This window comes from Aphelocoma coerulescens, chromosome 14, assembly GCF_041296385.1.
Source record: "Aphelocoma coerulescens isolate FSJ_1873_10779 chromosome 14, UR_Acoe_1.0, whole genome shotgun sequence".
Lineage (NCBI taxonomy): Eukaryota > Metazoa > Chordata > Aves > Passeriformes > Corvidae > Aphelocoma > Aphelocoma coerulescens.
In genome coordinates this window covers 2,714,926-2,740,909 of record NC_091028.1, presented here as the reverse complement: position 1 = coordinate 2,740,909, position 25,984 = coordinate 2,714,926, and the positions used below count along the sequence as shown (strand labels likewise).

Genomic DNA, 25,984 nt, shown 5'->3' with positions numbered 1-25,984 from the left:
AAAGCCACCGGGCTGGAACCGGCGGGGGCCGGCGGGGGAACCCGGACCCACCTTCCCCAGGTCCTGCCCCGAGCATCGCCCGGCGCCGGGTGCCATCACCTGCAGGGGACACCAGCGGGAAGGGTGGCTTCTACCTTGACCTTGAGCATCCGTCGAGGAGGAAGCTAAGCCCTGGGGATAAAGAGCTGAGCGGGCACGGAGCGGCTGCATCCTCTCGCCCACCACGGGGATGCCCTCTCCACTGCCCTGCTCACACACCGACCTGGGGAAGGCGGCTCGAGGCCAAGGTAGGGGCTTGGTGGGGCTTTGGAGGGGTGTGGGGAGAAGGGGAGGTGTCACTTGGCTCTCCCGTGTGGGGACAAGCTGCTGCAGAGCCCGGGCTGTGATGGCCACCTGAAATGGAGCGGCTGGGCCAGCGTGGCAAGGCCAGGAGCTGCTGGGCAGAGGTCCCTGCCCTGGCAGGGCAGCCTGGCACGGCATGGCACGGCACGGCATGGCATGGCCACCATGCTGGCAGGAGTGGGTGGAGCCCTGAGGGATGGAGATGAGCATGGGACCTCACAGGGGACCTGGCACATGTCGCATTCTGTCCCGTTGCCTGCTCTGCCTGCTTGGGCGTGAAAGCAGCCACAGCCAGGCCGTCCTGCCTGCCCAAAGCCTTGTGCAGCAGCTTTCCTCCGCCTTAACGTCATTTGCTGAACTAATTAACTTCCAAACGGTCCAAAATAAACTCCAAGATGCACCACCAATAGAAAAGGAGGAGATTAGTGACACACTCGCCTGTGGCACGGTGCAAAATTGTGCCAAAGAGTGGGGCAGGGCCAAAGCAGTGGGTGTGGGTGTCACAGGAGCAGGTCGGGGAGCTGGAGCTCAGCCCTGCACCCAGGTGGGCACAGAGCCCAGGTAGGCTGGGCTGCCTCAGGGCATCAGACTTAATCTTGATGTTATTTAGGCACTTATGGGCACTGTGTATCCCATAAATATGGGGCTGCTGGGGACAGCGCCTGCTGGAGCACAGGCTGGCTACTGTCACCCTCTGGGATATCACCATCACTCAGGGTTTGGCCACCACGTGGGAGAGTTATCCAAAGCCAGACAGGCATCTCTGGGAGCCAGGGGACACCTCACAGTCAGGATGTCCATGTTGCACAAAAATTTATTTCTGGAGAACTTGCAGCTGCTCTTTGGGTGCTCTGCAAGCCCAGAAAGATTGTTCTGATCAAACCCCAGAGGTCGCTGGGGCGGTACCACATCCGTCAGCATCCCAGCAGCCCGGGCTGGCAGCAGCTCCTGCCCAGTTTTTGTGCTGATATCCTGAGATCCTGTGGGTGGGAAGGGCAGAAGCTGTGTGCTGGGAGGATCTGCTTTCCTATCAGCTGTTTGCACATCTGTGGTAAAGCATCCCAGGGGCACAGCCAGCTCAGGAAATGCATCAGACTTCATTCTGCAGCTTGTGAGGTGCGGCAGTGCCCTGCAAGGCACCTCCTCTCCACAATTAGCTTCATTTTTAGCCGTTTGGAATCACCCACAGATTGATTTTTCCTGTTTTTTTTCTGGTGAGATTTGGGGTTGGCACTGCTGGCATCCAGCCCAGGGGCCCTTCATGGCCCCTCACCTCCTATTTAACCCCTGTTGTGTCTGGGCCCTGTTGCTTGGGTTGGGGTTTAAGGAAACAAAAAACCAAAACCCAAACCCAGAAGAGATTAAATTTGACATAAAATAGATTTCGCATTAAATCCAGACCAAAAAAAATACAAGTCAGATGCAAACTTAGATAACTGAGTTACTCGCCAGTCTGCAAGCGTCATAATTGAAAAATAATGCCGAAGGTATTCAATTGCATCGCTTAATTAACAGAAATTAACGATGTGGAATCTCTTCGATTCTGCCAAAAGGTGGCAGCCTCCATCCTGGCTTCGGGATTCGCTCGGCTGCGGAGGAGCAGCTGGAGGCGCTGCCTCGGGAAATGCTTTCATGCAGCTCGCTGCCTTCCGAGGTGGGATCAGTTCAAGGCAGGAGAAGTAGCTAAAAAGCCCCGAAGGTGTGAGGGTAAAGGAGCCCGAGAGCCGCCGGAGGAACCCAGGAAGTGGTGGGAAGGTCTGGCGGGGCCGGGGCCGCTCCGTCCCCGTGTCCGGGGGAGGAAGGGCAGCGCTGAGCTGGGGCTGAGCTCCCGGGGCTCCCCCACCCCAGAGAGCAGAGCTTTGGGGATTGGCTGCACGGAGAAACCCCACGGTGGTGGCACATGGACAAGGAGATGGCCAGGCTGAGGTTTCCTGCGTGTTTGGGGCATGGAGCTCAGCTGGAGTGGGCACCTCCCACCTGCTGCAGGTGCTGTGTGAAGATGCCATTTTTAGCTCATATAAAAAGCTTTTAACCTCATCTAAACGCTGTAGATCAGGCCATTTTCGGATGTTTTCCATCTGTGGGTGCCTGCAGCTCTTGCCCAGCACTTTGGTGCCTGTCGAACCTTGGCACCCTCAGCCCACCCCCAGCCCACCGCAGCAGGTTGGGGTCCCCAAGGCTCTGCGAGCTGGGAAGTCCCACTCGAGGTGCCAACCACCCACTCCCCCCGATGCTGCTGGTGAATCTGCCCATGAGCCCCTGCAGGGGGACAAACACAGATTTCCAGCTGCTGGGTGTCACCTGATGCAGTCCTGGTGCTGCTGGCAGCTGCTGGGACATCTCCTGGCCTGGTACGGTCCCAGGTCCTCAGCAGATTCCTAAGGCACGGGGTGATGGATCTGTCTGGGGCAGGAGGAGGATCTGGGAGGCAGTAAATGCCTGTTGTCTCCAGACAGCTTCATGCTTCCACCTCAGGCCTGTCCCTTCATCCCGGATTCCCTGGATGCTGCTCTGGTCATGTTGGATTTCCAGGAGAGAAACTGCATGTACAGAACTAGAGCCAGAGATGAGCAGGAGCAGCTATATCCAGGCCCCTGTTCTCTGGTGTTGGTGGCAGCAGTTTGAATCCTGGAACAGGATGGACACAGAGAAAACCACAGCAGCTGTTTGGGAGAGGATTGGCTGTGGGCTTTCCAGCACGGTGCTTGTGGCCCCCAGGCACTGATGGGTTTTGGGCAAGGACACTCAGGTGGGATGTAGCATGGTGGTTCATAGGGATGGTGGGATTGGAGCTGCTGGAAGAACACATCAGTGTTGTCTAAACATCCTTAGAAGAGAGGATTTTCTCCTGGGCTGGACCTTTGGACCACACTAAGCAAAAAAAAAAAAAAGTGTTAACGCCAAGTTCTTGCCAAGAAAATCTCCATTTCCTTCCCTGGGCCTTGCAGGTGCCACTCATCAGTTTGGCTGGGCAGCCTCCCACCCTCCAGCCTCTTATCCCAGTTTCCCTGGGGACACAGGCAAGGCAGGGCAGACACAAGCCTTTATCACCGCTCCTCTGGCTGCCAGTGGGACATTGTCCCTGCTGGATCCTGGCCAAGCAACAGCTGCACACCCGGGATGTGCAGGATTGACACCTCAGGCAGAGGGGAGCACGGCACTCCCAGAAGAGGACTCACGGCCAGCAGCCTTGGAATGAGCTGGGTCCCATCCTGGACACACCTGGATCTCTGTAGGAGTTCTGGAGCTTGGCTTTGGCTGGCCCTTACCCTTCAGACAGCTCTTGTGAGAGCTGGTAACTCCCTCCACCCCCTCAGCACGCAGCCTTCAGCAGCCCCATGTGGTCCTAGAGCTGCACCTGAAACTACTGGAACCAGAAAAAAATCGCAGCCCCTGCATTATTTCTTCTACTGCTTCATTCTCCCAGTGAGATGCCTCTGTGCGAGCTGGCCCACGGCTGCTGGTTTTTGAAGGAGCACCAGAGGACACCATCAAACATTCTGTGGTGCTGGAGCAGGTTTCCCCCATCAAAGGGCCACGTTTCAGAGGAAGGGCTGCAGGGAACATCGCTGCAAGCAGCAAAAGCCCCTTTCGTTCTGGCTGTGCTCTGGCTTGCTCAGCAAAGATGAGAGACAGACCTGGGCACTGCAAAGGCTTAATTGAACCTTCCAGGCCAGTTAGAGACAAGAACACATCAAAGGGTGAACATTTTGCTGTGAATTGCTCACTGAGCTCCCTTAATTGATGGGATCTTCATTGACCGGGCCACTGCCTGGGGGGTGATGAGTAAGAGCTGCTGCTGGGGCCCTGCTGCTCCCGGTATGGAGAAAGGGCTTTGCTGTGGGATCACCACCACTGCCAGGGGCTCGTGGACCTCTGACACCGCTGACACCAGGGGGTCAGAGCTGGGCAGCCAGGGCAGAGCCCAGGCTTCCATCCTGAGGGGAGAGGTGGTGGGCTCAGACCTTGCTCCAACAGCACCTCCCAGCCCTACAGGGGCTTGTCAGGAACCACCTGTGCAGGTGGGGCTGGGCTGGTGCTTTGTCACTGTCTGCACTTTCTGTCACTTACCCCACTCTGGAGGATGTGTCACATGTGTCTGTGGCAGATCCAGCTATGGTCTGTGAGGGACTCAGCCCTGGGGATGCTGTCAGGTCCCTCCTGCAGTCTTGTGCTTCTGGTGGGAGAAATAAACCCCAGCATGGATCTGTGGGAGGGAGGATGAACAGAAGGAGAAATTCCAAGCACCTTGACCTCACACCATGGACCAGAAACTCTAGCAGGTTTTTCTGGTCCAGCTACATCTGTGCTTTTTCCCTAGAAGAGGTTTGACCAAAGGAAGGAGAATTACCTGTACCTGTTGGCGAGGCTGCATCAAAGCCCCCACAGTGCCCATGTGCCCCTCAGGGGTGGGTTTGACAAAGGCAAGGCTGTCTGTGGGCAGGGACCCCCTTGCAGAGCCTCTGACCAGCATGGAGGTGTTCACATGGATCCAGAGCATCCCGTAGGCCAGGAGGAGAGGAGGAAAGATGCCAGGACACAGGCCCCAGGACACTGTGTGTGCATTGCTGCTGTGATCACATATCCCCTGGGGCTGAGAAGTTCCTGCCTGGAGATGACTTTGGGGCTGGTGGAGAGGCTACAGCACAGTGCCACCTGAACTGGGAACACTCTCAGGCATGGAGACATTTCCCTCTCCACCTCTGCTCAAAGAACAACAGGACTCTGAGCAGATGCACTTCTTAAAAACAAACACCAAACCCTCAGCATGGTTAGGCAGCAGCTGAGGGGGAGGGAGCAGGTAGATGCTCCTTCTCTGGCTGATGATTCAGAGCATCTTCAGAGCTCTACAACAGGATGTGGTGCTGGCCACACTCAGCAAGCCCCAACAGAGGCTCTGGATGGGGGAAAGGTGGGTTTGAAACCAAAACAGGCCTTACATCCCTCTGCCTGCCGCCCCACAGCTTCCTTCACAACCCAGAGAAGAAGAAGGTACAAGCAGTTCCCAGCCCTGTGGCAGTGGTGGCACTTTGGGTGCTCCCCAGGTAGCACAGGGGCATTGTCAGGGCAATTAATGCACCACCGTGCTTGACAAAGGTTGTGGCATAAGTGGTGGTGGTGAAGGCACCCAGTGTGTGGCACTTGAGGTCTGGGCAAAGCTGGTCCCAGCTGTGCCCCTGCCAGGCCTGCAGTGAAGGGGACTCTTGTAGCCAAAAGCTGCTGAAGGACCCTTGGCTGAACCCCACCCAGCACCACCATAGCTCAGAGTGGGCTCCCTCCCACACTGCTCCTGATGCTTCTCCTCTTCTTCCACCAGGGCCATGGGCAGGGGCTGAGGAGCCCTGGGTGGTGCTGTGAGCTGGCCGGGGGGACACGGGGTGGTCCATGGGACGCTGCTGCCACCACAGAGCTCCTCACCCAGGGACCACCCATGCCACGGGAGGCCTCTGATGGAAGGTGAGTGGTGGTTGGGCAGATCCATCACCTCGGGAGAGTTCTGGATGCAGAAATGGGATGAGGTGGGGCACCAAGTTGTGAGCAGCTCCCAGTCCAAGCGAGCGCTGTGCTGGCGCAGGGGGAATGGCTATCTCTGGAGAGAAATGATCTTGCTCAGACTTTTTTCTCTGCAAGGGCTTGGATTCTAGGAGAAAACACCATTTCATGATTGTGTTCTTCAGCCTCTTTGACTCCAACTTCAGTGGCTGCTGCCCTGACCTAGAAGCTCCTAGCAAAGCCTCCTGCCAGGGTGGCACTCAGGAGGGCTCTAGCTCCCCCACTGCTACCTTCAGAGTCAGAAGGAATTCTCCACTGCTGCCTTTCCCTGTCACCCCTCACCCACATTCCCAGGGCTGGCCCAGGACCCACCTGTCCCGCTGTCCTGTCCCACAGGGGCCTGGATCAACCGGTACCGCGAGCAGCTGGCGAGGTCCATCTCTCCGCAGTTCCTGGAGGAGATCATCTCCCACCTGCGCAGGCTGGAGCTCCTGACGGCCGAGGAGGCTGCCCAGGTGCAGGCAGCGAGCCCCCTGCCCGAGCAGGTGAGGGCTGTGATGGACATCCTGGCTGGCTCCAGGCTCTCTTTTCAACCCTCTTGCCAGCAGAGGTTTCCCTGGTTTCCCTCCTGGTTGGAAGGCTCCAACCTCAGCTGATGTCTGCTGTGAATCTCTCACAGCACCATCCCTGCTTGTCCAGCCTGTGCTGGAGGGTTTAATTTCGCTGTGATACCTGAGCCAGGGGAGCAGGACAGGTTCAGCCAAGAGTCCAGTTCATCAGACAAGTCCATGGCAATGAGGCAGGAATGAAGTCAAGTCGGGAAGTCAATTGAGAGGTCAGGATCAGGCCCAGCAAGGGCAACCAGGTTCAGACAGTCCAGTGGCTACCAGGCAAGGGCAGAGTGATCAGGTCCAAGACCAAGGTCTAGCTCCTACAACATACTTAAGCTGAGGCTGAAGGCCCAGGGCTGAGCTTAAATGGGCTCCTGGACTGACTGTGAGGCTGGTCAGAGTCCTTTAGGCCTACTGGTGCCCTCTGAGCCCTGCCATGTACCTTCCCACCAGGATGTGAGGTCTCCATGAGGTTTCCCTCTGCATGGGCATGGCAGAAAAGTGAAGCAGCTTCTGTCATTTGCCTTCGTGGTTCCTCCTCACCCCTGTTCCATTTCTCTGTGCAGAACCCATGGTGCAGAAGCACCTGGAGAGCCTCCAGAGCTCCTACGGGAACGGCCTGGAGCCAGGAGCCCTGCAGCGCCTCACCAACCTGCTGCTGGTGGAAGGCCTGACCGACATCCAGCAGAAGGAGCACGACATCCTGCAGGTTGAAACCACCAAAGGCCTGCCAAACGTATCCAAGAGCATCCCCCTGGAGAAGCTCTTCCTGCCTCTCTCCAAAGTCAGCATCCCCCCTCGGATCTCTGTCACCATCGGCGTGGCCGGGATTGGCAAGAGCACTCTGGTGAAGCTGTTTGTCTGCACCTGGGCAAAGGGGGACATCAACAGGGACATCATGGTCGTGCTGCCCCTCACCTTCCGGGAGCTCAACACCTACGAGAAGCTCTCTGCTGAGCGCCTCCTCTGCTTGGCCTTCCCTCACATCACCGAGCCCGGCTGCATCTCGGCCGGAGCTGCCCGGACCCTGCTCATCCTCGACGGCCTGGATGAATTCAAGACCCCCTTGGATTTTTCCAACACAGTGGTTTGCACTGATCCCAAAAAGGAGATCCAAGTGGACAACCTGATCACCAACATTATAAGGGGAAACCTGCTGCAGGAGGCCTCTGTGTGGGTCACGTCGCGGCCAGCGGCGGCCAGGCAGATTCCCGGTGGGCTGGTTGATAGGATGACGGAAATCCGAGGGTTTGGGGCTGCAGAGATGAAGGACTTCTTGGACCAGATGTTCCTTGACAACAGAGACCTGTCCAGCCAAGTCCTGAAGCACATCAGGGCTAACAGGTCGCTACACGTCCTGTGCACCATTCCTGGCTTTTGCTGGATTTCTGGCTCCTCAATCGCTTATTTCCTGAAACATTGCAGCGATCAATCCCAAGAAGCAGCTGTGGTCCCCAGGACCCTGTCAGAAATCTACTCCTATTATTTTAAAATGGCTCTGAGTGGTGACTGGCTGGAAAAGCCGAGAGAAACCCTCAGGATAGAGCAGGCTGTGAACACCAGCAAGAAGCTGGTGGGCAGCCTGGGCAGGCTGGCCTTCTACGGGCTGCTGCGGAAGAAACACGTGTTCTACGAGCAGGACATGAAGGCCTACGGCATCGACCTCTCCCTGCTGCACAGCAGCCTCTCCACCCGCCTCCTGCTCAAGGAGGACATGCAGACCTCCACAGCCTACTACTTCTCCCACTTAACCATGCAGGAGTTCCTGGCAGCTCTTTATTACTGCACAGCGGCCAAGCGGACCATCTTCGACCTCTTTGTGGAGAGCGGCATGTCCTGGCCCAAGCTGGGCTTCCTCAACCACTTCAGGAGCGCCGTTCAGAGGGCGCTGCAGGCCGAGGACAGGCAGCTGGACATCTTTGTCCGCTTCCTCTCGGGGCTGCTGTCCCCGCAGGTGAACAAGCTGCTGTCTGGGTGGCTGCTGGCGAAGGACGAGCACAGCGGGTTCAGGAGCCAGGCCATCAGCGTCCTGCAGGGCTGCCTGAACACCGACCACGCCATCTCCTCGCGCGCCGTCAACGCCATGCACTGCCTGCAGGAGATGCAGCACACGGACATCGCCAAGGCCGTGGAGGAGGCGATGAGGAGCGAGAGCTTGGCCGGGATGCTCACCCCCACGAACTGCTCTGCCCTGGCTTATCTCCTGCAGGTCTCGGATGTCTGCCTGGAGGAGACAAACCTGTCCAATTGCCTCACCTACAATGTGTGTAAGAGCCTGCTCTCCCAGCTTCTCTTCTGCCACAGCCTCAGGTGAGTCCTCGTGGGATTGCACCAGGAGAAGTGAGCAGAGATGCCAGGCTGTGACTTCTGGAATCACAGATTGGTTTGGGTTGAGGAGACATTAAAGATCATCCCATCCCACCCCCTGCCATGGGCAGGGACACCTTCCCCTATCCCAGACTGCTCCAAGCCCCATCCAACCTGGCCTTGGACACTTCCAGGGATCCAGAGGCAGCCACAGCTTCTCTGGGCACCCCATGCCAGGGCCTGCCCACCCTCCCAGGAAAGAACTCCTTCCTAACTTCTAATCTAAATCTCTCCTCTTTCAGTTTAAACCTGTTCCCTGTTTTAAGTCCCCTCTAAGTCTTGGAGGGCAGTGATGAGTTCTCTCTCCCCTGTGACTCATAATTCCAGGTGTCAATGGAGACATGGGCCCACCAATGTTGTCCACCTGCAGAGAGCTGCCCTGGGGGTGGCACTGGGTCAGCTCTGCTTCTGTCCTTGAGCTTCTCCACCTGGGACAGGCAGATGTCATGGGAGGATCATCCTTTCTCCACTTTGATCTCCCAACCCTTGTTCTTGCTCTTTCCTCATGTCTCCTGCAGGCTGGACAATAACCAGTTTAAGGACGACGTGATGGAGCTGCTGGGCAGCATGCTGAGTGTGAAGGACTGCCAGATCCAGAGGCTCAGGTAGGACCTGGCCCAGGGCAGACGGGACGTCCTGGGGATGCAGCGTGGAGCTGGGGCACCTCAAAACCAGGGTGGGGGTCCCCCAGGACCACTGGCTCCCCAGGGTGCCTAATGACAAGGACAGCCCCACATGGTCCCCTGCACCCAGGCACAGTGACCTTACCCCAAGGTTGTCTTGCCCAGTCTTCCTGGAACTGCTGCCTCCTCACTGTTCCTAAAAAAATATCTATAAATCCATGGGTTATCCCAACAAACCACTTCCCAAGGTCACAGCAGGTTGCTGGACACTCAAGGCTCTGCGTGGAGCATCTGCTGCATGGGGGGGGACAGGCCCCTGACCCCCATGCAGGGAGATGCCTCATCCCAGACAGATGGGTTCCCACTTTCCCCACCTCCTGCTCTTCCTCAAGGCTGCACAGAGTTCCCCACGCTGCCATCTGAGCTCCCTTTTTATGACACAAATGAATTTTATGTCCAGAAATGGTGTCCTGGCAGTCCCTGCCTGGTGTCTGCCCCTGGAGAACATCCATCACTTTGGTTGTACCATGAACCAAATGCTCCACATGGCTCCTCTCTGCTCACCCATCCCAGCTGTGTCCTGGGACATGCCAGGGTCTGTGAAAGTCTCTTTCTCCTCTGGAAAAACACCCAATTTTCCTTTTTCTGGGCAGCTTGGCAGAAAATCAGATCAGCAACAAGGGAGCCAAAGCTCTGGCCAGGTCGCTGCTGGTGAACAGGAGCCTGATGGTGCTGGAGTAAGTGCTCCACTTCCCCAGCTCCTGTCATGCACACATTCCCACTGGGAACCATTCCCTGCCCACGGTGGGGCTGGATCCCACCTGGCCTGACCGAGCTGGGGAGGGTCTTCAGCCCCTAAAGCCACCACCACAAGCTGCTGGCCTGATGTCCCACCTCAGCAGTGCCATGTGGAGGCATCTGGCTTAAACTGGGCCTGTGCCGCTCCAGCTTTGCTAACCTTGGCTTTTCTGCCTGTCCCGCCCCAGCCTGCGGAGCAACTCCATCGGCCCCACCGGAGCCAAAGCCCTGGCTGATGCCCTGAAAAAAAACCAAATCCTGCTCTCCCTGAAGTAAGTCTCAACTTCTGGAGCACATCCTGGAGCAGATCCCCGGGGCAAGCCCCCTTCCTCTTCTGTCCCACTGAGGTTTTCCCAAGGGCCAGCGCATGGGGAGGCCCTGGGCATAACCTGGGCCAGTTGTGCTGGGCAGTGAACACAAGGGCAGCTGGCACAGACCCAGGGATGGGGGTAGCCCTGGGCCAGAAAGCTGGGATTCTCCTGCCTCTTGGCTTCAGTGGGTCTGGGTTGGGGTTGAGGTGAAGATCGAGGTCCTTTCCTTGCATGGGAGCTCACAGGGTGCTGTTTCATGGAAGAAGGAATATCCCATGGGAGAGGAGGGAAGGAGACTCCTGGTCAGGGATGCTTGGGGACCAGACCCCTTTCTCAACTGGGGGTGAGGGCAAGCAAACCCCAGGGCAGGTGGCCACTGCCCTGCAGCGCCCCTGGCCCTGCTGTGGAAGCATCCATGCCTGGCTTCACTCTGTCTCTCCCAGCCTCCAGCACAACTCCATCAAGGAGGACGGGGCCACCTTCCTGGCTGAGGCCCTGCTGACCAACCACAGGCTGGTGACCCTGCAGTGAGTGACCAGGACCTGCTGTCCCCCCCTCCAGCCACCCAGCAGAGTGCGGTGGCACCGATGGGGATGTGGCACCTGGCATTCACAGGTGCCTTCCTCACCTTTGCAGTCTGCACAAAAACGCCATCGGAGCCCAGGGCGCCCGGAAAATCGCGGAGGCGCTGAAGCAGAACTGCAGCCTGAGGGAGCTGATGTGAGCACGGCATGAGGCGGAGGGATGGCAGTGCCAGCGCCACATCTCCCGGGATCTGTGGGCAGGAATGGCAGGAAAGGGGCAGGCCCGTGTGACAGGCAGGAGGGACACTGCTGGCTCTGCCCAAGGGGTTGGTGTGGACAGGGGGAGCAGGGCCTGCAGCGCTGCCGTCGGAGCAGCCCCGGGGAGGTGCTCTCTGTACCTCCAGGGATGCAGGGAGCCACGTAAAGAAAGGAGAAGCCAAGTCTCCCCTCTGGCAGAGGGAAGCAGCAGGGCTCCAAGCCCTGGGGGAACGTTAAAAGCTATTCCAGCTCCAACCAGCCACGAGAACAGAGGTGTATGTAGGTGGGAAATGAGGTGGCAGCGAGTTCATGCTTGTTGCTGCAGCAGGAACGGCCTGGGGGAGGTGAATCCCTCGCTGGCAAGGGATTCCAATTCCAAGCTTCCTCTTCTGTCTTAGACTCTCGAGCAACTCGGTGGGAGACAACGGCTCCATTGCCTTGGCCGAAGCTCTGAGGGTGAACCACAGCCTGCAAAGCCTTGAGTAAGTTCTCCCTCCGTGCCTGGACTCCTTACAACACAGCCCAGCCTCCTCCCTGCAGCAAAATCTGCCACCCCTCAAGCCCTCAGCCCCTCGCCATGTCTCTCCCACTCCACATTCCCTGGATGTGCAGGCTGGAACACCATGTGGCAGCTCCAGCAGCAGCCAGGCTGGCCCTGCCTTCACCAAGGGGCACTGACAGAATTAACCCTAAAACCCAGCGATGGCTTTTTATTCTGGCTTGGAGGAAATCAGTAGCTTTGGGTCTTCTCTCTCTCAAAAGTGATGGGAATTGGCTAAGCAGGGAGGTAACGGGCTGGGCAGAGTCAGGGTGGAATGGTGCAACCTTCATTCCCCATGGGAACAGCACCTGGAGAGGAGGGCTGATGGCTCCTGGTGATGAGTGGCTATGCCCTGGTTCTGCCCCTGTGACAAGGATCCCAAACCCACGGGATCCCCATGCCCAGCTGAGCCAGCAGCCACGGTGATGGCCAGGTGGGGACAAGGCTGTCCCAAAGTGCTGGCAAACCCTGTCCCCTCTGCTTGCTGGGGCTGGTGCTGCCATGGTCAGCAGGAATTGCTGATCCTGCTCTGGCTGCTCCCAGTGTTGGTCCTTCTGCCTTGGCTCCCCTATTTCCTGTGGCTGGGAGATGCCCTTTTCTCAGAGAAATGGGCACTTTCCACCCCAAACACGACCCTGCAGCCCACCTGTGACGTCAAGAGTGGCTCATCCGCACACCTTCCCTGTTTGTCTCAGTCTCCAGAGCAACTCCATCAGCAGTGCAGGGGTCACAGCGCTGACAGTGGCTCTCTGCTCCAACAAGGGACTCCTCAGCCTCAAGTAAGTGACAGTCCCTCCAGCCACCCTGGCCAAAAGCTGCTGCTGGGACCTGGGAGCCTTTCAGCAGCCTGGGCTTGTGCCTGGTTGTTTCCACAAGTGTTCTGAGATGCTGAAAGAAGCTTTAGTCCCTCCTCCAGCTGTGAGGATCTTCTCTCCGTCTTTAGCTTTTTCCCTTTGGGACAATATTCATTCAGCCATGTCTTGGAATGAAAGGATGGCAGCAGGGATGGCAGGCTGGCAAAAAGCCCTGATGGGCCACCAGTGCCCACAGGAAACACAGGGAGTGGAGCTGCAGGGAACGGAGCAGCAGAAGCTGGTGGGGGTGGTCTCAGAAAAACTGCTCTCCTCAATCGATGGCCTCAGCCCCAGAGCAGGGGGCAAAGGGGGCACTGGGGGAGCAGCTGATCCAGCGCTGCCTTGGCTGCTCCTCCCCAGCCCTGTGTCTTTCCCCAGCCTCCGAGAGAACTCCATCAGCAAGGAGGGGGGCCCTGCCATCGCCCGTGCCCTGCGGAGCAACAGCACCCTCAGGAAGCTGGAGTAAGACCCATGGGCCCCAGGAGGGCACCCAGACCACCCTGTGGTGTCCCTGGCATTGTCCTCAACTTTTCATGTGTGACTCGAGTCCTCTGTCCCTGCAGCCTGGCGGCCAACCTGCTGTACGATGACGGGGGCAAGGCCATCGCTGCGGCCATCAAAGAGAACCGGGCACTCACGTCCCTCCAGTGAGTTTCCCCCTGGGCCTGGCTGGGTTTGAAACCCCTTGCATGGACATGGGCAGGGACACTGCTCCTGGCCCTCAGCCCCTCCAGGCTGTGACAGTGGCACTCCTGGCTCACCCTCCATGGAGGTGTGCTGTGACATCCTGGATGGACCCACGGGGTCTTGTGCATCCCTGGATGGTGCAGATGGGTGTGGAGCCTGGATGGATCAGGGCAGGCTCACAGCCTGAGGCTTCACCTGCCATTTTCTCCTGTTTGCAGCTTACAGTGGAACTTCATCCAGGCCAAAGCAGCCACGGCCCTGGCACAAGCACTACAGTCCAACAGCAGCCTGGCCAGCCTTGAGTAAGTGGGGACACAGGTGGATGGGTCCTGGGCCCTACTGGAAGGGCCCTTAAAGCCCATCCAGTTCCATCCCTGCCATGGGCAGGGACACCTCCCACTGTCCCAGGCTGCTCCAAGCCCCAATGTCCAGCCTGGCCTTGGACACTGCCAGGGATCCAGGGGCAGCCACAGCTGCTCTGGGCACCCTGTGCCAGGGCCTCCCCACCCTTCCAGGGAACAATTCCTTCCCAATATCCCATCCATCCCTGCCCTCTGGCAGTGGGAAGCCATTCCCTGTGGCCTGTCCCTGCAGACCCTTGTCCCAAGTTCCTTTCCAGCCCTTCTGGAATCCCATTAGGCACTGGAAATCTGCTGTGTCCCCATTGCGTGTCCCTGGCTGGGGATGCTCTAAATGTCTGGTGGCCCAGGAGCTCCCCCAAGCCATTTGGGAATGCTGGGCCCTGTGCTGGCTGCCCTGTCCCTGCTCCTGGTTCCCAGCCATGGGCACACACAGTGCTTTTGTCCCAGCCTGCAGGAGAATGCCATCGGAGATGAGGGAATGGCCGCCCTCTCTGCTGCGCTGAAGGTCAACACCACCCTGGCAGACCTCCAGTGAGTATCCAGGCTGCAGCAGGGCCCTGGTGTCACAGCCTAATTACCCTAATTAGAAAACCATGGCCACCTTAGGACAAGTGCTGAAGGGTCCCTGTTCCCTTGCAGCCTGCAAGTGGCTTCAGTTGGCGCGGCCGGTGCCCAAGCCCTGGCAGAAGCCTTGATGGTCAACAAGAGCCTGCAGATCCTGGAGTAAGTGCTCTGTGTGGCCACCAAGTGCCCACGGCTGTGCCACTGATCCCTGGGGTGTCTGAGAGCCTGGCCCTTGGCTCAGCACTGCTCCTACCCTGGCATGGTGATCTCCCAACCTGGCTTGCCTGGCCCTTGACTCGCTGTGTGCGGTCACTTCTCCCCCTCCTCCCGTTTGGGGCCATCCCAGGCTGTCCCTCCTCACTCCTGCCTTCGTTTGCAGCCTGCGGGGAAACTCCATTGGCGTGGCTGGGGCCCAGGCCATGGCCAACGCGCTGAGGGTGAACCGCAGCCTGCGCCGGCTCAAGTGAGTATCCCACTCCCAGGGGGAGCCAGGAGCAGCCTTTCCAGACATTCCCTTAGGGAAGAGCAATGGGATGGCCAAGCCAGTGGTTCTCAGTAGGGCAAACCCTGAGCAGGTGGCTCTTCCCAATGCCCAGTCCATGCATTCCCTGCTGGTGGCCACATCTCCCTGGCTGGTGCTGTCTGACCCTCCTGCCTCCCGCAGCCTGCAGGAAAACTCCCTGGGCATGGACGGAGCCATCTGCATCGCCACGGCCCTGAAGGGCAACCACGGCCTCACCTATGTCAAGTAAGTTGCTGCTGCAGGGAGTGGGAAAGGCAGGGATGGGGGAGACCATGGGAACCATCCAGGGACCTTCCCCACCACCAGCACTGCCCATTCCTGCCTGCCCCACAGGGCAGGGGCATCCTGTGCTCCTCTGGGTGTGACAGCCCCACACCCACACAGCTCCAGACCCCTCAGCTCCTCTCCAGGGATGCCTCTGGGCTAAAGAACCACCTCCAAAGACAAATACCATCCAAAACATTCCAGGGGAGAAGTGGCTCAGCCCCTCCAGCTCTCCAGGGCTTTGTCCAGCTCCTCACTTGGCTGCCTCAGGGCTCTCAAACCCAGAGTGCCCTTGAGCATGGAGTGGGGTGGGCACAGCTGATGGCTGCTGCAAAGCTGGGCAGCATCTCCTGTCTTCACCAAGGATTCTGCTCTGCCTCGTGTCCCAGCCTGAGCTCCTCTCTTTGCTCCCAGCCTGCAGGGGAATCGCATTGGGCAGTCAGGAGCCAAGATGATCTCGGACGCCATCCGGACAAACTCGCCCGACTGCGTCGTGGACGTGTGAGGGGCCTGACTGCAGCGAGGAGGGGCCCGGGGGTCCCTCTGGCCAGGCTGCCTGCAGGGAGCTCCTTGGTGCCCATCTCAGGGGCAAGGAATGCTCCTGAGCTCCTGGCATGGCCCAGGAGGACCGAGGGTGTTGGATCAAGACAGCAGGAGGGTCAAGACTCATGTTGAAAGCTGAGGGATGGGTATGCCCATGTTTCTGTTCATCCAGGCCCAGGGGGAGCTTCAAGGAATGGGGGAAACACAAAAAGGAGGGAGGAAGGGACAGATCCCACAGGCCAGACCTTGTTTTTGTGGGTGATTTACCTGCTGGTGGCAGCAACTCCTCCTGTGATCTCCTTGGTGCTTTTCACCCCTGGCTAAAAACAGCCCAGTCCTGCAGGATCCCCTTGAAATCCCAGATGGACACGAGAGATTTGCTGCTGCCTTGCTCAGATGGGAGCGGTGCTGTGGACCTGGGCACTTCCAGCAGGTCCTGGCTATTGCTGTGCCCTCAGTAACGGGCTGGTGCTGGCCAGACACAGCTGAAGTGTTTGGTAGAGCTGTTCTCTATCGAAGAGAGAGGTAACCCAAGGTGTAGGAGTGGAACCATCTAGAAAGAGCTTGGAAAATAAAGAGTCCTCAGGAAAATGGAGGAGTATGAGGGTGAATGTAAGAGGAACTGCACTGCACGAGGGTGGGCTGTCTCCAGCACATTTTGGTGCTACACCTGGACTGCCTTTGCTCAAACTTCTGCCTCTCAGCTTCAAGGCTGGAGCTCTTGGATCTCCTGGTGTTGTCACCGGTGTTCTGTGACCTTGGGATACGGCCTCCCAATGTCCCAGCTGCAGGGTCTGTCCCTAGCAGGTCACCTTTTTGGCTGCTGAGAGCAAAGGTGGTGCCTTCGTGTGTGTGGCAGAGACCCAGTGACTCTCCAGAGGCACCAGGTTTGCAGGTGACCCAGCAGCCAAACTGGGAACCCCCAGGGCCCCCCTGAAGCCACCATCCCCTGTCCCCTCCCCAGCCCAGCCAGGACACGCTGCCACACTCAGGGCAGCCAGTGGCTGCTGCAGGGACCTGGGAGCTGATCCCAGGAACACCGGGCTGAGCTCTGGAGATGTAAATACTTGGGAATAAATTAGTTCCTGGGTGAGAAGATGCCTCGTGCAGCCTTGCTCTTGCACTGCAGGACATTTGGGATGGGCTGTGCTCCATTGCCCTGGGCTGAAAGCTCAGCTCACTGGCACAGGGGGGCTGCTGATGCTGCTGCTGTTCCTGCCTGGCACAAGCAGCTGCAACACCAACAGTGGCTTCCCCAAATCCCTGCTGGCTGTGCTGGAGGCTAGGTGGCAGTGCTGCCTGGAGAGAGAGGCTCTGGCTCTGAGCACACCACGTAAGGAGTCACTTTTCCATGTGGGCCTCCAGTGCAGGAAGTAGAAAACTCAAACTGCAGCCCAGACTGGGAGACTGGGCCTGGTCTCGTGGGTCAGATCATCACAGAATGGCCTGGGTTGCAAAGGACCTTAAAGCCCATCTTATTTCCACCCCCTGCCATGGGCAGGGACACCTCCCACTGTCCCAGGCTGCTCCAAGCCCCAATGTCCAGCCTGGCCTTGGACACTGCCAGGGATCCAGGGGCAGCCACAGCTGCTCTGGGCACCCTGTGCCAGGGCCTGCCCACCCTCCCAGGGAACAATTCCTTCCCAATATCCCATCCATCCCTGCCCTCTGGCTCTGGGAAGCCATTCCCTGTGGCCTGTCCCTCCATCCCTTGTCCCAAGTTCCTTTCCAGCCCTCCTGGAGCCCCTTTAGGCCCTGGAAAGGGCTCTGAGGTCTCCCTGGAGCCTTCTCTTCTCCAGTTTTAACTCCACTCCTTCAGGCTACCTGGTGCTGCTCTTTGTGCAGACAAGCCCTTGATTAAGTAAAGGATATGTTTAGGATAAATAGATTTAAGCCAGATTTGAAACCAATTGAAATGCATTCCCAGAGCAGCTTTTCATCCAGTTTTATTAAGCCAAAGAAATCTATTTGGACATAATAAAATGCAGGGAAATCAGGCACACGATGCTCACTGGAGTGAGACTTCTGGCACTGCAGTGCACAGGAGCCAGTTTAGTGCAATTATGGAAATAAGTGCACATTACTGTGATTCTCATTACGGATAAACTGCTCATGCTTCGAGATTCACAAACCTGGCAATCCGAGTTTAATTTTCAGGTTTAATGAACATTATTTACCAACTCCTGAATTCACACTGACATGCACTTTTCAGGCAGCAGGGTATTAGCTCCTGGCCTCTCCAGAGTTTGTGCTTCAAGAGGCCTCCTGCTACTGAAGGGTCAGAAGTCATTATCACTTTGCTCCAGTGGCTCTGGCTTCCTTGCTCGGAGACTGGATTTGCCTGGGGAGATTTCCATGCTGTCATCTTCCAGATCATCCTCCTCCTCCTCTTCTTCATCTTCATCCAGGTCAATCTCACTATCCCCTGAGTCTTCCTGCAGGAAAGGAAACAAGAGTCCCTAAGCAGCTCAGCTCTGCCATGGCAAGGCCTCTTTGCCAGCCCCAAGTAGGGGATGGCAGCGCTGGCTTCCCCCTGCACTCCCAATGGATTGCAAACCTCCTTCCCCACCCCACGGGGCTGATGAACAGAAATTCCCTGACTTCTGCTGGGTCTGGGCTATTAAAAACCTGGCAGGGTGTTTAACATTCAGGTGAGAGCTACTGTGAGACCACAGAACCAAGGTGAAGTGGAAGAAGATGAACCACAGAAGAGGAACCCACCTGTGCCTTGTGCCGGCCTGGCCGTGCCGCAGCTGGGGTCCCCTTGGAGAGCCAGAGTGGAGGAACAGCAGAGGCAGAGCAGGAAAAAAAAAGTACAAGAACATAAAAGAAAACAGAAAGTACCCAGGCTGGGAGCAGGGGAGAAGGCAGCAAGGGCAGGCACAGCTCGGGTATCATGTACCATGCCAGCAAGTGACACAGGCTGGGCACACACCACTGGCTCTTCCTAACTCCATGAATTCCTTGAGGGGTTCAAAGCAGCCTCACTGGTTTCATTCCCTGAGCTGGGACACTCAGAAGCCACAAGGGTCTCTGAGCTCCAAGAGGCTCAAGTCAGAGGGCAGAGCCATGAGACAAATGAAGTGGCTGCAGCTGAGGGCAGCTGAAGGCTGGATGTGCTGGGGCTGTGCCAACAGGGAGAGAGCTGCCAACAGGGAAGGCTAAAGGGAACAGAAATTGCAGAAGGTGCCTGTCCAAATCTGTCACTAACATGGCCAAGGACAATCAGGCAGCACTGGGACTAAGATGACACCTTCACCCACAGCACAGCACTGTGCCCTTCCCAGAAATGGGCCTGGATGCCCAGGAGGCAACAACAGCCTTCACCACACCCATTCTGGCAGGAGCAAAGAGCAGAGCATGGGCTGCAAGTTCCTCTCCAGACACAAGGTGAGGGTGCCCAAAAAGCTGTGGCTGCCCCATCCCTGGAAATGTTTAAAGCCAGGTTGTACAGAGCTTGGAGCAACCTGGTCTAGTGGGATGTGTCTCTGGGTGGAACAGGATGGGCTTTAAGGTTCCTTCCAGCTCAAACCAATCTGGGATTCCCAGAGATGTCTGAACCACCCTCCTTGAGACAGGCAGCACTGGGGCATGTCTGTGGGACTGAGACAGAAAGGTTCCATCTACACTGGGAATTCCCAGCAGCACAGGCTCAAACACAAATCCACAGTCACCACAGTTGTACTGTTTCCTACCACTCTCCAAAACAGTGCTCCAGCATCACTGGAAGGCAGAACAGCCCCACTGCTCCTGGGATGGCAGCAGCTTTTTGGGGACTGTGGGGAGAGCTAACTGCAAATGCCAACCATATCCCAGCAGCTGGGCTTCAGCTTCCTGGCACAGATGCAGCCACTCAGGTGTGCCCAGAGGCACACAAAGGTTGCCCACAGATGCCAAAGGCTGGGCATGGATACAAAGCAAGTGTCTCCTGTGCCAACCTGTGTGTGCCTTTTACATTGTCCACTCACAGGCAAACCACAACCAAGTGCAAGGCCAGGAGCCCTGGGGCAGCAGGAATCCCAAGGGCACAGCTCACAGTCCTGCTCTCATCCCTGTTCCATCCTCCAGAGGACTGAGGCTGCCAGTACAGACCATGGACAAGGAGTGGGTTTTTAGAGCAATGAAGGGGATTTAAGTCCATTTATTTAACTCCTGCTGCACTGCACTGGTCCCTGTTCCCAGAAATCTGCCCCACAGCTCACCACAACAGCATTCCTGCAGCCTGTGTGCCACTGTTACTGCACTGCAGGATGGGGTGAAAGCACACGGAGCCCACAGACTCCAAGAACAAAGGAAAAATAAGGAAATATGCATCTATGGCAAGGAGAGGTGTCAGCCTTTGGAGAGGAGGGGGAAAGCAGGCCTGGGGCGTGAGCATTCAGCAGGTAAAAAGGTGTCCCTCCAGCTGAGGAGAGAGCTGGCATTCTAAAGCCCTGTCAGAGAAGCTCTGCAGACACATGAGATGGTTACTCACATCTTCCTCTGTGTCTCCACCTTGCATTGATCCCATGATCCGTGTGCCAACTCTTCCTGCAGGAGCAAAGAGAATCACCATCAAACCTGGCTCGTGGTCACAGGAGGGAAAGAGAATCACCATCAAACCTGGCTCATGGTCAGAGGGAGGAAGAAGGAGGGATAAAGCTCAGAGGGTATCCCTCAGTGAGAGGATGAGATCCCAATTCATGCAGTCACCTCCCTTGTTAAGCCTCATTGCTCAGGAGAAGGTAGGAGGGGGTAAGGCTAACAGTAATTAACACTGGACTCAATGACCTTGGAGGTTTTCTCCAACATTCTATGATTCTAATTCTAGTCAGGGTGCTATTTCCAGAGCTACCTTATTCCAGCATGACAGTTCTGACAGGACAAGAGGCAACGGCCACATTAAGAAACAGGAAATTCTATCTGAACACAAGAAACCTTTTTTTTTAACTCTGAGGGCAACCAAACACTGGAACAAGGTTGCCAAGAGAAGTTTAGGAGTCTTCATTCATGGAGATACTCAAAACCAAACTGGATGTGGTCCTGGACAAGCAGCTCAGATCTCCTGTTTGAGCAGAGAGGTTGCTCTAGATTATCTTGAGAGGTCCCTTCCAACCCAAAAAATCCATGAACTGACATGTTCCTTCCTCTGCTTTGGTACACAGAGAACAAAAGCCTGGTTTTTCCATGTGGTGAACCCTTTGTCCTTTAGAGAGCTCAGACCCTTTCTGATATTCCAGGAGGGATTGAATCTCACAAGAACTCCTGGCAGCACCCAGGCAAACCTCAAGAATTTCCTGTTGGGAGTTTGATGTGTAAAGCTGAAGAGGGAGGTGGGGATCTGCAGGGAGCTCACTGAGAGGGGAGAACCCACTTGTGCCTGCTTGGCTGTTCTTGGCTACACAGAGGCCATGGGAAGATGTTAGCAGGTCTCCTTGGGTGGGGAGGGAGCCTGGAAGTGCTGGGAATGGGGACAGCAGAGCTGTGAGCAAGGAGAAGCTGCCTGTGGGCTGCCTGGGTGACTCAGCCCTGCTGCTGCACCCACAGAACCCCCTCAACACTCAGTGGATCCTATTTCCAGCCCCGCTGTGTCCATCCCATCTCACCATCTGTTCATCTCCTGCCATCACCAGCTTCCTCCATGCCCAATATGGATTGTTCCAACCTAGACAATCCAATCTGTGCTGTTTTTAGCATGAAAACAAAGCAGCTTTAAAATATACCCTGGCAAACTTCTTTTTTTCTACTTCCCAAAGCACAAAAGATGACAGGTCTCTTTTGTCCCACGCAGTTTGAGCTGAGTTAGTGGTAGGAAAAAGCTGCCTAACTCATCCTCAGCTCACCAAAAAACCCTTGTTGCATCAAGGCAGATAATTAAAAGGATTTTTTGTCTTTATATAAAAAGCAGTGGCCTCTATCCAGCAGTTGCTGATAACACAGGAAGTGGAGATGGAATGATAAGATTTCTGGATAGATCTGTCTTCAGGCTTTGGAGACTTTTGCTCTAATTTATGCTACACTAAATGATCTAAATTTGGAGATGGTTACAACTGACATCCTTAGATGACAACAGAACCCCATTTTTGCCCAGCCTACAAATGACTCTTGAGTTTAACTGCAATTTTACTCTGTAAAAGGCTCAGCATAAAGTGTAAAACTGGGAACTACTACCTCAAAAGGAGAAAGCTGCAGGGAGCTCCTAAAATAAGACAAAACTGAGAGAGATCCTGAATATAAAAGAGAATCAAGATAGCAGGTAAGGAGAGCTGATGGAATAGGACAGTTCAAAATGCTCATGGAAGGTGTGCAGGATGCTGCTCCTCCATCAGTGGGCACAGTGCAGACACCCTATGGACGTGTAACTGCTCACACCTGGAGAACTCGAGGATCTGGGACTGCCTGGACTCAGATCCCTACATTTTCTAAGCCAGGGTAGCACCTCTCTGAACTATCAACTGTGGGATTAGCAGGGTTAAGTCCTGCAGCAAACCCTGGGACACTGCCAGGAGTGATCCCAGGATGCAGAGGGGCTGGGACTTCACCTGAGCACTAAACTGTAAAGAGGAGAGAAAGCAGATTTTCCATGGAGCATTATTTTCACTTCCAGACCATAACCCCCCAAGTTTCCCTGTGTGGGAGCACAGAGGGCAGATGGCCATGGTGCCATCATGTACTGGGGGCAGGCAGGAAACAGAGTCACCTGCAGAGGACAGGGAGAGCTGGGGATGTTGTCACTTGGTTTCTGGGGTTCTGTTCAGCTGGGCTCACACAGCTGCCAAGAGGAGAGAGCCTGTGGTGTTTCCTTACAGATAATGTGAATCCAGCTGGGACAGGCTGTACAGAGCAGTAATTAGGAAAGATGCTGGTAATGAACAGGCTGTAATTCACTGCACCTTTGGACTCCAACCTTCTCCCCGTGCATGGCCATGGTTTGTAGGCACTGAGCCCTCAGGAAGCAGAAGGGAACGTGCATCCCTGGCTTGGAGCCTGTGAGCTGTTGCTGTTTTCCCTCTGTGTGATGCTCCCTGTGGTACCACCCTGTGCAGCTGCCCAGGATGGAGCCACAGGGCTGGGATGATTTCCAGCTCCTCACCCAGCAGTGGGTAAAGGTTAACCCTGTGCCTCACAGCAAGGAGTGACACACAACTCGAGAGTCTGGACAGCCTGGGAGGGGGGCAGGTGGATTTAGAGCTGACACATTTTGCTCCCTGTCTGGAGATCTGCAGTCAGGCTCCAATGTTTAATGTGAACTCACAGCATGAGCTCACAGGAGACACCTCTCTTCCCTCTGCATCACATTCCCTTCCACACACAGAAAAATGGGATGAACCTTCTGCCTGATCTTTCTGAACTGTTGCCTTTGGGCACTGTGTTTTCAATCACAGAATGATAGAATTTCCTGAGTGGGAAGAGTCCCACAGGGATCATCCAGTCCAACCCCTGGCCCTGCACAGACACCCCACCAACCCCACCCTGGGCATCCCTGGCAGCGCTGTCCAAACCCTCCTGGAGCTCTGGCAGCCTCGAGGCCGTGCCCATTCCCTGGGGAGCCTGGGCAGTGCCCAGCACCCTCTGAGGAAGAGCCTTTCCCTGATCTCCAGCCTGACCCTGCCCTGGCCCAGCTCCAGCCGTTCCCTGGGTGCTGTCCCTGGCACAGGGAGCAGAGATCAGAGCTGCCCCTTGGGAGGAGCTGCAGCCCCCGCTGAGCTCTGCCCTCAGTCTCCTTCTCCAGCTGAACAATCCAAGCACCCTCAGCTGCTCCTCAGACCCTTCCCCGTGCCCATGCCCCTCCACTGGACACTCTCCAACAACTTTAGATCCTTCGATATTGTGGCACCCACAACTGCCCCAGAGCTGAGGTGAGGCCACACCAGGGCAGAGCAGAAAAATCCCCTCCCTTTAGTGCAAGACCCTGATCCCAGCAGCATTTTCCAGGCATTGCCAAAATCCAGGGATTCATTAAGCACAGCACAGCTGCTGTGTAGGGGAGCACACTTCAGTTTATTTCTTACACCTCCATGAAAAGGAAATCTGCTTGGAAGTGAGGGAGCTGTTCCCACCATGTCAGACCTACAGCCTCTCCTCCTCCTTCGCTAGCTCTGATGTTGGGATGGCCCAAAACCTCCTCCCTCCAGGCAGCACCTCCCTTTCAGACACAAAGCCTCCAGCCCACAGCAGCTCTGCTGGAAGCAGATGCTGACATGGAGGGAGAAAGCCCCATTTCAGTTTGAGACAAAGGAGTTTCTGTGAATCCCATCTGCAGCCCCTTTTCAAACACGTCTGACTGCCCACCTTCCCCCAGCTACAGGAGCCTGGTAATATTGTCCAGCAGCTGCTGTATCAGGGAACTCAGGTCTGTAAACTTATCTGAGGGACAGGAATCTGCAGAGATCCACACAGAAATACAGGAAAATGGGAAGAGCGGCTGTAGCAGCTTCCTCCCTCTCCAGGTAATTTAGCTCACAGTACTGACAGTCAGATCCAGCGTTTCAAACACTGTTTTTCCCTCCCAGTTTTCCCTCCTGTTTGACCTGAGGAGACAAGGAATAAGAGACTAACCTGACTCCCCAAAATGCTTTTACAAGGTTTACAGTCAGGACTTGATTTGGTTTGCTAGGAAAGTACATTCCCTCCAGGAGCACAGCCACAAGGACCCACATTTCCCATGTGTACGAAGCCCCAGGCAGAGTAAAACTGCCCCTGGGGAAGTTCCCCAGGAAGGAATTTATTTTTAAAAGTTCATGGAGAGCAGGATCACTTCGGTGTAGCTCTCTGAGGTGCTCTGGGAGCAGGTGGACTTGTGAAATTTTCCCCCTTGATTCCATACATTACCCAACAGCTGGAGAACCTGAACCCTGCACAGCCAAATCCTTCCCATTCCTTGTGCCTCAGCTTTGTCCCTCTGTCCATGGAATGTGTGAAACCCACTCATCTCCTTGCCTCCACAGGCTTTGAATCCAGGCAAACACATACCAGGAGGTGCCTGCGAACACCAGGGCTCCTCAGAGCCATCAGGAAGAGAGCAGCTGCCCAGGGCAGAGCAGATTTTGTTTTGTTGCTCTGTACCTCTTGGTAACTGCCAAGAAATCAGGCAGGGATATTCAGAAGGGCTCTGGGGTTACAAACAACATTGCCAAGCCCCAGATGGACTGGAAAGTTAAGAATTCTGTGCCCAGCAGAGCCTGTGTCACAGCTGCTGCTGTGTCTGACTCACCTCTGCCCACCTGACACCACATCAGGCACCCTTTCTGTGCAGACACCCAAATTTAATTTGGCCTCACAAAGAGCACCTGGAAGCCCCACTGAGTGTGGGGACTGCAGATTCCTGGAGTTTCTGAGACTCAGGTCTGGCCATGCTGGCACTGCTGGACACCAGGAGGATGCTGACAGTTTCTGGAGTCTGTGGCAGAAGTTTGCACATGCAACATCCCTGGCAAATCCTCCCTGTGGGCACTTCAGTATTGCCTGACTCTGAACAAGGCATTTTCTTCTGGCTTTTTTCTCAAAACCACAAGCTCCAGGCACTCTGCAGCAGTGAGGAGACCCTGACCCCTGTTTGTAAAGAGTTTCTAAACAGACTGCCTGGAGGAATGACTTGAGAAGGGTAAAGAAGGAAACCACATCCTGTGTGCTGGTAAGAGGCAGCTGTCCCTGTGGATGAGGCAGAGCGATCAGGGATGGGATCACACAGGATCTGAGGGATGCCCAGACAGCTGCAGAGGCCTTCAGCACATTTTTCTTATCAAGACTCATTTCCACAACAGAGAAGAATTTTGAGAAATCCAGATTTGTTACCATCTTGTGTTTGTAAAGACAAATGCACTTGCATACATCTCCTCATCGTGGACTCAGAGATGTTATTTCCTTGAGGAGTCAGAGGGAAGGGAAAACCAGACCACTTATTTAACATGTGGTTTTAGAAATTAGGCAGGTGACAGCCACAGGAGCTCAGTGTGAACAAGATATAAAGAGCAGGCAGCTGTTGCATATTCCCAACTGAATCCCTCCAACTCTCCTGCCAACCAATTTCACACCTGTGGTTTCTACACACCTGGGGGAGATTAAGAGGGAAGGAAAACATTCTAGAAATTCCACAGCAGAAATCTGAACATGGCCACAAGCTGGAGAGAGAAATTCCACAAGCAGAGTGACAATTCCCACTGAGAACAGGACTTCCCTGCTTTTCAGCCTGCCTGCTGTATGGAAGGATTGGAAACAGGACTGTGGAGGCTCACCTGAGAAGATTTTTCTGTCAAAACTTCCCTTTTCCTTACAGGACTGAAAAAAAAATCAGGGATAATTCAGGCTCTGCAGCCTTCCCCCAGCATGCAGGATGCCAC

General features: G+C 55.9%; 2 protein-coding genes across 3 annotated transcripts in view; one reads left to right on the top strand and one right to left on the bottom strand.

Moving 5' to 3' along the window:
* Window positions 1-208: 208 nt before the first annotated feature.
* Window positions 209-16,633, top strand: NLRC3 (NLR family CARD domain containing 3). Its single transcript, XM_069029564.1, has 19 exons — window positions 209-287; window positions 5,660-5,799; window positions 6,232-6,380; window positions 7,013-8,756; window positions 9,332-9,418; window positions 10,090-10,173; window positions 10,423-10,506; window positions 10,989-11,072; window positions 11,182-11,265; window positions 11,726-11,809; window positions 12,564-12,647; window positions 13,101-13,184; window positions 13,286-13,369; window positions 13,628-13,711; window positions 14,219-14,302; window positions 14,411-14,494; window positions 14,715-14,798; window positions 15,000-15,083; window positions 15,537-16,633. The coding sequence occupies exons 2-19, from the start codon at window positions 5,774-5,776 to the stop codon at window positions 15,625-15,627; spliced, it is 3,189 nt and encodes a 1,062-aa protein (XP_068885665.1). The 5' UTR covers window positions 209-287; window positions 5,660-5,773; the 3' UTR covers window positions 15,628-16,633.
* Window positions 16,634-17,595: 962 nt separating this feature from the next.
* Window positions 17,596-25,984, bottom strand: part of CLUAP1 (clusterin associated protein 1) — a 58,334-nt gene continuing 49,945 nt past the window's right edge. The window contains exons 11-13 of one of the 2 annotated variants that reach the window (XM_069029994.1): window positions 20,140-20,195; window positions 18,387-18,428; window positions 17,596-18,100 (exon numbers count right to left, since the gene is read on the bottom strand). In XM_069029994.1, coding sequence (XP_068886095.1) covers window positions 17,945-18,100; window positions 18,387-18,428; window positions 20,140-20,195 — 254 coding nt within the window. In that variant the 3' untranslated portion in view covers window positions 17,596-17,944. The remainder of the gene's footprint in view (window positions 18,101-18,386; window positions 18,429-20,139; window positions 20,196-25,984) is intronic. The other variant, XM_069029995.1, reaches the window with a different exon arrangement.

Bases quoted from the DNA above. Each gene is read 5' to 3' on its own strand.
- NLRC3 (XM_069029564.1), top strand. From the start codon at position 5,774: ATGCCACGGGAGGCCTCTGATGGAAG. The intron at 10,174-10,422 runs GTAAGTGCTCCA...GTCCCGCCCCAG, and splicing joins AGGAGCCTGATGGTGCTGGA to CCTGCGGAGCAACTCCATCG. The intron at 11,073-11,181 runs GTGAGTGACCAG...TCACCTTTGCAG, and splicing joins CACAGGCTGGTGACCCTGCA to TCTGCACAAAAACGCCATCG.